General features: G+C 32.9%; 1 protein-coding gene across 3 annotated transcripts in view; it reads right to left on the bottom strand.

Annotated features, from left to right (window-relative positions):
• The window catches only part of LOC132731102 (uncharacterized), a 29,482-nt gene that overhangs the window by 13,138 nt on the left and 4,318 nt on the right, over nucleotides 1-12,026 (bottom strand). For 2 of the 3 annotated variants that reach the window (XM_060717221.1, XM_060717229.1), the window contains exons 4-11: nucleotides 11,708-11,855; nucleotides 9,620-9,907; nucleotides 8,023-8,124; nucleotides 7,335-7,727; nucleotides 5,928-6,020; nucleotides 4,000-4,092; nucleotides 2,383-2,452; nucleotides 1,896-2,035 (exon numbers count right to left, since the gene is read on the bottom strand). In XM_060717221.1, the coding sequence (XP_060573204.1) occupies nucleotides 1,896-2,035; nucleotides 2,383-2,452; nucleotides 4,000-4,092; nucleotides 5,928-6,020; nucleotides 7,335-7,727; nucleotides 8,023-8,124; nucleotides 9,620-9,907; nucleotides 11,708-11,855 (1,327 nt within the window). The remainder of the gene's footprint in view (nucleotides 1-1,895; nucleotides 2,036-2,382; nucleotides 2,453-3,999; nucleotides 4,093-5,927; nucleotides 6,021-7,334; nucleotides 7,728-8,022; nucleotides 8,125-9,619; nucleotides 9,908-11,707; nucleotides 11,856-12,026) is intronic. The other variant, XM_060717238.1, reaches the window with a different exon arrangement.

Raw genomic sequence — 12,026 nt, 5'->3', positions numbered from 1 at the left:
TCGGGCCTTTTATTTGAACAAACTTGGTAGTCACCCACTAGAAGATGTTTCATGCTTAATATCTAAGTTCTAGCTATTTCGGTTTTTTAAAAGAAGATTTTTAAGTTTTTACTATATACAAATAAGGGAAATCAATGACCCCCGGGGCGGAGAAATTTTGACCCCAGGGCATTTATTTGAACAAACTTGGTAGACACTGACTAGATGATGTTTCATGCCAATTTATTTTAGCTCTAGCTCTTTCTGTTTTATAAAAGAAGATATTTTAAGTTTTTCCTTTCGGTTGCCTTGACAACCAGAGTTCTGCTTGGAATCAAATTCTTTGAACAATTTTTAAAGTTGACTACCAAAGGAACATTCCTGTGAAGTTTGGATGAAATTGGCTTAGCGGTTTATGAGGAGATGTCGTTTAAAGTAAAAGTTTACTGACGGACAGACTCCGGACGAAAAGCGATCACAAAAGCTCACCATGTCACTTTGTGATAGGTGAGCTAAAAATGTAAAAAGAGCTCTAAAAGATTTAGTATGAACACTTGTATGATGAATGATAGATTTTTGTTTTAAGCAATTTATTGATATGTAATATAGGCTCATGTATCTCACACTTATGAAAAACATCCAAAATAATAATTCTTTCATGGTTTGTTGTCACACTAGCAACATAACTATTTATGGTATTACAGACCTTCCAATATGGACCAATCAACTTAAAGTGTGAATGATACAGGCACAAATTTCTTGCTACCATACTTAATATAGAAGCAAAATATTTTGTTCCACAACATTACATTTTGTTTACATAAAATATTCATGTGTGTTAATTAACTGAAAGAACCTATTTTACAACCCTTTCTTGAATAAACAATAAATTATGGAAGCAACATAACTATTACTGTTTATAAATTTCGTAAATAGAGGATATTGAATGAGTGTAGTTTCATACTAAATGTATTGAACGAGTTGAATAAAAATCATATTATGCGAGCCCCTTGCGAGTATAATATTGTATTATTTAACCAGTTCAATAAATTTAGTATTGAATCTACACAAATATAATATTCTATTTATCACATATATATAAAATAAGAACAGTAAACTGTTGAAATGATTAATTTTTCAATGATGCGCCCATAGTGTAACGCTAACGTTAGCGCGCTTTAACGCTATGTTTCTTTATAGCGCAAATGACGTCACCTCAAAGTATTATTACACTAGTGTAATATCGTTTTTATTAAATGGCTTTATAACAATCCTGCGCCGCGGTTTATGTGATAAAAATTGCTTATGACACTTTAACTAAGTTAAAATTTTTTATAGAACCCTAGCATTTAATTCCATATTGATTATTCGTGATCATTCCAACAACTCTGACACTGTTTAGGTCATTTGGTGACTTTCAAGCTTTTTGTTAAAGGGACACTGCAAATGCATCCATATTAACAATGAAAATATTAGTATAATAGTTTGATGTACTGGTAGTTGCAATGTACATAAATTTTACCCAATACAAAATGCAGTAAGCAATATTTATCATAATTGTACTTTATTAACTGGCATGGATTGCAGAAAAATGTGCCTTTAAAAGTAGGTCCCTAAAGGCCTTTTAATTTTCATCAAGTTAACAATTCAATGAGCTCTTCTATAAATGTAATCAGATAACAACATTTTTTATCTTAACTTGATCTTAAAGAAAGCTGGCAGCTTGGAATGACTAGTACTAGTGTCAAATAGGGAAACAGACTCAATATGATCATAATCTCCAAATTGCCTTGAACTCACAATCACTGGATTTCCTCAAATAATAAAATTCAGTTAGATAGAACTTTTCTTCTCAATTTTACCTAAGAAAGATGAACAAGTCCATTTAAGATATTAAGTGTAAAGGGTTAACTTACTATTATCACATACAATTGTTGACATTTGAGGAATTGCATCAAATATTTCTACAAAGCCTGTGGTAAACAATTTTGTTGAGTTCTTTGGCTGAAGAGTGCCTCTCCTTATTCCTTTAAAGGCTGTACTTTTGGTAGGAGATCTGTACAAGAAAAATAGAAAACAAATTAAAGTACTTTCCTTTTTCAGGGTTTCACCATATGATCAAATATAAGTTTAAACATTTACTATTTAAGACCGTTTGTAGGAAAAGCTAAATGGTTATCTAAACCACTCTTGAGCCTGATTCCCGGAACTTACAAGAGGTAGTGTATATGAGGAATCATGGTCATAAATCAAGCATGGCTTGAACCAATGTCCCTGATACATACCAAACACGGGATTTTAGAGTTTTAAAGTAGTTTACTAACGACATTGTAAATTTCATTTATTTTAACATTTTTGTGTTATTTTTAACATTTCACAACTTTAAAATTTCAGAATAATTACCCAGGAACTTTAAAATCCTCTTCAGTTTTTCTTGGAGTCTTCTCTTCACGTTGTTGGTTTCGTAAGGAATCTATGATAAAATATTAGCAAAGACTAAATAACTTATGCTAAAAGTCTGCTTCTTAAAGGGACTCCACTGTTGATTTTTTTGACATGGTGGGATTGAAAATATTTTCCCAAGATTTTTGTAACATTTTATATAGGTCTATACTGATGATTTGTGTGCAAATTTCAGATCATTGCTCACTCCATCTCCACAGAAAAATAATTTTTATTGTGCAAAATGACCTAAAAATGATAAGCATTTTAAACCCTTTTAACTCTAGAAAAAGGCTCAAAACTACACAAAATATTAGTCATGTTCTGGGTATATAATACTCTATTATCCTTTCATACTTTTCTGTTTTTAGTGCCTCAATTTATATGTAAGTTGTACGCAGGCTTTTGGTCCTCAGTAGAGCTCCTTTAAAAGTTTAAAAATATCTTGTTCAATTAACATAATTATTATCTGCTTACAAATACCATGGTAAATGCAATAGCTTTACACTTAAGGATGTTAACATAAACCCTACTAATTTTGTATGGACTTAGATTAGGGATAATTCACCAATAAATTCACCAATACTTTGAGGGGCATCCAAATATACAAGAGCAGGTCTAACCAGTTTGATGCTCCCCGATTAGGTTTTGAACACAGAGAAGTAATTTTTTGTTGATTTCTCTTGTAATTTCAGAGTTATCTACCAGACAAATTTCAAAGTGTAAAAAAAGAAGAAGAAAAAAAGGACAATAACTCCAACTTAGGCAAGGCAGAGTTACAGTTCTTATGCATTGCATTTCTACATAATTAAAGCTATGTTCCGGACAAAGTTCAAAGTATAAAAATGAAAAATGGCAATTACTCCAATATTAGGAAAGGCAGAGTTATGGTTCTTATTCATCGCACTTTTACTTAATGAGATCTATCTACCTACAAAATTTCTTGTAGTTTCAACAAGAAAATGAGGATGGACAGATAAAGCTGTGACTCTGTTCTTTGCCTTTCATAGCATGAAAATAAAGCAATCAACATTAAAGTCTCGACAGTGCATCATGTTTATGCTTTCCAAGAGCTTTTGTTTGTTTGGTTTTATGGTGCACAAACACAGTTCACAAAATGTATAGGTCATATTGCACAGAAACAGGAAAGATGATTTTGGTTAACTTCTCCTGTTACAAACCCATTTAGTCGCCTCTTATGATCATGCAGGGATAAATGGTGGCTGCAATTATTATGCTTCAACCAGTAAAGGCAACCCCGCAGTCACAATCCACAAATATACTTGATTTTTGAATAAAAGAAGCAAAACCCAATTAATATTAAACTCATGTTTTCAATATATTTTTATGAACTGTTGGCTGTTGTAATTTTGACATATTAATGTCAAAATACCTAAAGGAGCAATTCTGATTTCAAAGAAAGACATGTAAATTTTATAAATTTAGTGGAGTAAGACCTAATATTTTACATTTATCATGTAAAGATTGTGAAACTTGATTTTTCCTATAATTTCTTCATATTTCATAATTCATGAAACTTTATATGAAAACTTAAATACAAATTTTTGAAAAATGTACCTGTGACTGCTGATAACTCTGAAGGAAAATCTGCATTATTCAAGGATGTACTTCTTCTCATTGTAGAACATAGGTACTTCTGAACTCTTTGATCTATAATATAGCTACGATTCTAAATATAAAAATAAGACAAACAAGAGCTGTCACAGGAGACAGGGAAGCTCGACTAATAAAATACTGGATGCAGTAAGGAAGACAAAACTATGAAAGACAAATCAATTATGTATAATTATGTATTAAGTTATAGTAAAGAAAATAACATTTGTTAACATAAATTCCTAGTTCAAAGGGAATAATTCTGGAAATAGTCATGCTACAGTTATGAACCTTGTCACACAACATGTGTGTAATGATAAGAAATATATATTTGAAGTTTGAAGTAGATACCTTAAAAAGTAAAGAAGTTATAATATTTCTTAAAGAAAATCCTAAGTTCAAAGAGAAATAAATCTGTAAATATTGCTTCAAGAGTTATGAACCTTGTCACATAAGATGTAATTGATGATAAGGAATAAGTATTTGAAGTTTGAGGTAGATACCTTTATAACTAGAAAAGTTATATTAAAAAATAACATTTTTCAAGTAAAAAAAAATCTAAGTTTCCGGGGAGATAATTTTTGCAATATTGGTGCCAGAGTTATGAACCTTGTCACATAATATTTGGTTAATGATAAGGTACATATATTTGAAGTATGAAGTTGATCCCTTATGAAGTAAATAAGTTACAGTAAAAAACAGTATTTTTCAAGGAAAATTCTAAGTTCAAGGGGAGATAAATCTGACAATATTGGTGCTAGAGTTACGAACCTTGTCATATAAGTTGTGGTTGGTGTTAAGGTACATATATTTGAATTTGATTTCTTAAGAAATAGAAGTAACAGTACAAAATAGTATTTTTTTTTAAGGAAAATTATAAGTTCAAGGGGAGATTTTTTGGTTTTATTTTTGGAATTTACATCACATCAACACATTATAGGTCATATCGTGACGTTCCAGCTTTACTGGTGGATGAAGACCTCAGGTGCCTTTCTGTGCATAATTCAGGCACAAACAGGCACCTGAGTAGAACCACCGACATTCTGTAAGCTAGCTGGATAGCTTCCTCACGTGAAAGAATCCAAAGTCCCTTTCGGAATTCGAACCCACAGCGGTGAGGGTCAAGGGGAGATAAATCTAAAAAATATTGGTGCTAGAGTTATGAACCTTGTCACAGAAGATGTGGTTGGTGATAAAAAACAGATATTGAAGTTTGAAGTTGATTCCTTAAGAAATGAAAAAGTAATAGTGAAAAATATTTTACTGCACCAAAACTTTAATCTGAAATCTCGACGGGGACGTCAGGGCGAGTAGGACAGCACTCCATATACTTCCTAAGGCGAGCTAAAAACAATTAGTACATTGTATAATGCCTTTAAAGTAATTGTACTATATCAAAATTAGTGATCAGAAATTAGAAGGAAATAGACATGACATAAATGGAAATAAACCAAGGACACCATGGTATAAATAAATATAATACACTAAATACAGTACATCTAAATATATCTGATCACAAACTTTTGTAGTTTTTTTTTTTATTTTGAAACCATTGAAACCAACCATATTTTATAGAATAATTATGCTGACAAGACTTTAACTAATCGATAATGAACATAGGTATGAAACTAGACTAAAAACATCCTCAAATAACAAAAGCATCTAGAACCTGCAAAACTAAATCAAACATAATTAGAGTACATGCACTTTTGATGTGTAATAAGGGCCTTTCCGTCTTTTTAAACCAGGAAACAATATTTAGCTCTTAATATATACATTTCCATCTTCTAAGATAACATCATTTTCTGGTACTAAACATGAATGATTTATTTCTGCTTAATACCAGTAAACAGTACCTGCTGAAATTTATTCAAAAAGTATAATCATGGTACCTTTCAGTTTTAAGCTGTCACTGACTTCATTAGAGTCAACTTTGTAATGTTTCTTCTTGCTGGACAAATTGATTTTGTCTGCACTGGAAGCTCCTAAAGTATACAGTGAAATAACCAGTGAAATAGTTTTTTTATGGAAAACAGTGAAACTTTGCCTGATTTGCAATAATTTGTATGAAATTGTATTAAATATAATAAAATATGAAACAATTAGTGTCATTTTTTATTTATTTTTTTTCCTTAAATCTCTGTATCAACATATTCAAGAATAAAGCCAGGATAACCTATCGCAGACTGTAGGACATAAAAGCCCTCTTGTCCAAAAATGACAAGGATGACAAAAGCCCTCCTGTGAAAATAACAGGGCAGACAAAAGCTGTCATTTTCACAGGAGAACTTTTGTCCGCCTGGTCATTTTTGGACGGGAGAGCTTTTGTACATTTCCTCCTATTAACCCATTGCTTCATGAGCATTTTGTGAAAAATGGCTGTTTTCATTGAAAAGTCTCCCGTTACAAGTTCAAATTGCTATAATACTATAAAAACTGCTTCAACACTAATCAAACTTGGCACAAATGTTGACTGGACCATTGCCCTTGCAACAACATGCTCAGGCTTAAATTTTCTGTTACCATGGCAACGAGGGGACATCTCAAAATTGCCAAAAATCACTATTTTGCTTTGATTTTTTCCATCAAAATTGATTTCAAAGTGCTGCAACTTCTCCATGGATTGAGATAGAGTCAAATGCTTTTCAGCGTTGGTTACACATTACCTTATGATCAATCTGGGGTCATTTATAGCCTCTCACAAGTCGAAAATTTTCTTGGCGATGAGGGGGACTCCGCCCCCCTTCAAACCCCCCAAACAGAAGGGGGCACATCCCCCTTCTGGCAACCCCCTGATGTATCTTTTGGTTGGGGGTCCGCGCCGAAAAAGAGGTCACTTTTTTTAACAACATTTCTCAAACAAAAACAAGTGTTTGGGGCCTAAATAAGGCATTTTTTCATCATTTGAGACAACAAAAAGGGGGGGGGGGGTGAAAAAGGCGTTAAAAGGCGTGTATATGAAGTAATGGGTTAACTGCCCCCAAACTTCTGTAAAGTATGATTTTTTTTACATATACATGTATATCATAATATTTCAATCTTGGGTGTTTTGAAGTCAGATTTCTCAAATAAATTTGCACACGCCCTCCAAGTAGAAGCAAACAAAGTTCAACTGTATGTTCCAGAACTGAAGTGAATAACGCGTCAAAAAGTCTTGATGCTTATAGTTTTTCTTTCATAATATTTAAACAAACATGTTTTAAGTTTAGCCGAAGAGGCTGACTAATCAGTCATTAAACCCTCATTAAATTGTTCCTGATGACAAAATTTCTAGTATATACCTGCTAGAGAAAACTAACCTGAAACAAATTGGGAACTATCACCAGTTGGACCATCTGACCGAGTTTCTGTTAATCTGCTGGTACCAGTCTCAGAGGGAAAACTGGATGTAACAGTCTTTAAATGAGTACCAGTCCTGGTGTCTGTGAACTTACTGGAACCTGTGTTAGTTGTCATCAGAGTACCAGTCCCAGTCTGACCATTAGATTTGCTGGTACCCATGCTAGTTGTCATAGAGGTACCAGTGTCAGTCTGTAATCCAGACTGTGTGCTTTTGCACATTAACTTAAGGTCCTCATCATCTATATCACTAACACTGTACAGTTTTTCTGTTGGCACAGCTTTTGGTAAATAACTCTGTTGTTTATTCCCAGTTTTAAGAGCCAACTTAGATAAGAATTCCTCTTGTCTGGCTGAAATATATGAATATTTTAAGTTAACTGATTGCATTCTGAAGAGGCACAGTTTAAATTAAAATTTCCTTAGTTCTTAAATCTAAAGTAATAGCAATGACAAAAGACCAATTATGAATTTTAATATACAAGCTAAACCAAGTGAAATACACACAGCTTAACTGAAAAGTTCTTTTGAATTAAATCTAGTTCAAAAGTTTTACATTTCAAAATGGTTTACACATACATGCAAAAGTTACCACCTTTTTCCAACTTGAAATAATATATTACACTCATTATTATTCTGTTAACATACCTTTCACATTCTGTCCGGCTTGGGCTGATGGCCGTCTTTCTAAGACACAGTTCAAATTATCAAAAAATTCCTGTGGAAAAAGTCTACATCTCATTTCATCCCCTGAAGTTAGAGAAATTTCTCTGCTATTATTTATACCACTGTTAGCTTTACTGAGTTTTGAAAATGAATGATCAGACTGACAGCTTTTTATTGCAATCATCAATTTAGCAGAATTTGCATAACTACATTGCTAGTACTGCAACTTTCTGTCTGCATGTCATATTATCTTAAGATGACAAAAACTCATTTCCTCAATTTGATCATGTAACTAAGGTTTTAAGCACAATACCTCATATTTGTATTTATTCTCAGGATTATAAACCAACTACTTATTTACTAGTTACTATGCCAACACTGAACAGTCCTGATCTAAAGCATCATATGAGCCGCGTCATGACAAAACCAACATAATGGGTTTGCAACCAGCATGGATCCAGACCAGCCTGTGCAGTCTGATCAGGATTCATGCTGTTTGCTTACCAACTCTATTACAAGTAGAGAAACTGATAGCGAACAGCATGGATCCTATCAGACTGCAGGGATGCGCAGGCTGGTCTGGATCCATGCTGGTCGCAAAAGCACTATGTTGGTTTTGTCATGACAGGGCTCATATATGACTCAATATGCAACATTATAATATTTTAAAACCCAAAATAAATGGCCAGATTTATTTAGGTACTGACAGACAAGAAAATTATTGTAAACTAGTTAGATTATCAAACAATACAGCAAACTAAGGGTAATTACTCTTATTATACTGACACGATACCCTGACAATGGTCCCTACCCTGAATCAACCCTGAATGGATAAGTAATAATTAAGATTAGATTTAAATCAGATGTAGGCATGTAACGTATCCATTACTTTGACTCAAGATGAATATCTATCTTTCATATTATGCTGGCACTGAAAAAATATTTTTAGCCAAAATAGAGAAATATCATGAACAAATATTTACTTTTTATTGAGAGTAACATTTAGCTTGGCATTCATCAATTGTAAGTTACAATCTTGCTTAGTTAAAACTTAATTCCATAATATGAAAATAATTGAAAATATATGAAGCTTATAGGCTAATTGATGGTTACATTCAGGTGCTTCCAGTCTATGCCAGAATTCATGCAAAAAAACTAGCAAAGAATCTGGAAAAGTTTTCTACCATAAAGGCTGAACAATCCGCAAACGACTCTTGCAATGACAGTATGATCCAAACACTTTCTAAAAACTGTATTTACCCTTTATGTACTAGAACCAAAAGTGATCAGTTTTTACATCCAGTATAGTTCCAAGCCAGACTGTAAATCTGTACAGTCTGACTCGGCTCTATATTGTTGGTAGCTCAAATTTTGTACTTTGATATTGAAATCCTTAAGCAATCAATTTATGGTTTTAAATTCAAGCTTGGCAAGTCCCTTTCACAAATTCAGCAGATAAAGATCTAGTCAAACTGTTAGCACAGACATGCTGATAACTCATATACATGTACTTTAATCAAAGAATGTGAAAATGCATATAAATCTAAGATGAAGTAAAGATTTACTAAATACTATATACCTGTAAGACTTTGTGCACCTCTGAACACCTCCTTACTTGTGTCCTCTTGGGAAGTGTGGGAGCATTCATCAGACTTGGCTAGCCAATCACTCACTTTATCTTCAGGTTTCACTTGTGTACCTGACGGTAATTCAGCCTCAATGATAGAATCACTTGAAAGCTGGTTATGTAACAACTCAGCTTCATCAGACAAGTTTTTATTTCCACTTTTTGACATGTTCTTTTTAGGCTGTGAAGGTTGTGACTTGTCGGTAATGATTTGTGAGGCCGAATTTCTTTTCTGTCTTCCTAAAGGAAAGAATAGGAAGCAGGTGTAGAAATTGTCATTATTACAAAGTCAAGTGAACTTGTACTGATAGCTAAATAGTTTTGGAATATTAATATTGTCTTACAATAAGGTATTTGTGTTTAAGAATGAAGTCACATGTCAACATAATACATGTAATATTCTTTTTTGGATTCTATAATTCCTCATGTCATTATCAAATTAAGGATATATAAGTGTAAAATGTATTTAAATTTGTACAAATTAGACAGACTATATGGAAATATCAGAATAAAGTCTTATCTAAAACATATGTAGAGTAATTACTGTATGTGTATTTAAATTCGCGGAAGCAAATTTTCGCGGAAAGGTCCATTTTGGGGGTATAAACAAATATTCGCGCTATTTTCAATTCGCGGAGGTGACTGCCGAAAATCATAAATTCGCGTTCACCCATCAGGTTAAAAAATAAAGGAAATTACACTTACACGATTAGGCAATGGTTTTATTCAAATACTATATACTGATCAGACTTGGCAACTTAAATCGTTATTGGCCAAATTGGATCATAGATTTCAAAGCATCACTCATTTATCTCAAGACGCTTGATAATTCATAATGAGACCAAAGCTTATTAAAAACTATTCAAACAAGTTTTTATTATACATGAGGCTGAAAATTGTTAAATTTGTAGCAGTTTCTTTCCCAAAGGAAAGAAGGCGCAGGTAGAAGTGCATCCCAATCAGGACTTTACTGCTAGCAAAGTGAACACACTAATATACATGTTTTTTTAAGATGGCCTGAACATAATACATTAATAAATTTTTGAGATTATAATTCTCGTCTTCAAATGGAATATAGTGTAAATGTTTAACCTGCAAGATCGACAAATTGGAAAGCCGAATATTTTCTAACATAAGGTAATAACATGAATAAAAACATCTTAAAAATAACTCTAGACTTATTTTCATTCCTATCATCTACCATTACAATTACACATTTCTGAGGAAAAAAATAATCAAAATGTGCCCATAGGACATAGTTGTCCCCACATTCCATTGTTTTGTCTAGTCAACTGATGTACAGCAGGCACACAGACAAAAGAAACTCTACATGACAACCACTACCCTTACTAATTAGGGCATAAAAATTAAATTCAATCTTTGCAATGCTGACATTTTGATGTTTCCCAATATTGAGCTGCAAGAAGAAACTAAATACAAGCAAAACCACAGGAGTACAATTACACATGCTGATCAACATTCCTGAAAAGTTTCAGGACTTTAGATCAAATACTTTTTGTGTTATGCGCAACACAAGATAAAAATTGCATTTTTTTAAAACTAAGTCAAGGGCAGTAACTCTACAAATACTGCATAAAGCAACAAGCTAACCTCTAGGTGCATAACTACACATGTTGACCAAAATTTCTGTAAATTTTATGACTCTAGGTAAAACACTTTTGGGGCTACACACGACACAAGTTAATAATTGTAAAATTTTAACTAAGTCAAGGGCCATAACTCTACAAGTAATGAATAAATCCATGAAACCTTAGGTGCATCAACATTCGTGTAAAGTTTGATGACTTGAGCTTAGGCACTTTTAGAGCTACATGTGACATCATTTTGGAACAGACGCACACACTGATGGATGGACAAGGGCAAATCAAAATGCCCCACTCCACCCTCTATGGAGTGGGAGCATTAAAAACCCTCCCAATTAATTGGCAGTATCAAGTTATCATTCAGTAATTTAACTTGCCATTTTTACATTACTCTTAATATCATCAATTACAATAGAAATAGACTTTTTCTGAAAACCTTTCTGTTTTGGTGTGCAAGCCTCTTGTTTCTTTGCTCTTGATTGCCTTTTCTTTTTAACAGGTGGCAGACCTTCTCCAAACAATACATCACTATCATTTATCTCTGTGGGAGGAGACAGACTGGTGACTGGTTTACTTTTCTGTACCTGTAACATTTAAGGATAATGTAATATAAATTTTCCTTTCTACTTAAATGTTTGCATGTAAAATTACAATGCCTTATGGAGAAAATACACAAATAATTGTATAGAAGAGTTCTTTAACCATTTTACAACAATTCTGTGCATCAATTTTTAAAAGGAGCATGAAATTCTTTT

This window comes from Ruditapes philippinarum, unplaced genomic scaffold, assembly GCF_026571515.1.
Source record: "Ruditapes philippinarum isolate M1 unplaced genomic scaffold, ASM2657151v2 ctg41_1_1_1_1, whole genome shotgun sequence".
Lineage (NCBI taxonomy): Eukaryota > Metazoa > Mollusca > Bivalvia > Venerida > Veneridae > Ruditapes > Ruditapes philippinarum.
Note: the sequence above shows the minus strand (reverse complement) of the source record. Positions and strands in the feature narration are given on the sequence as shown.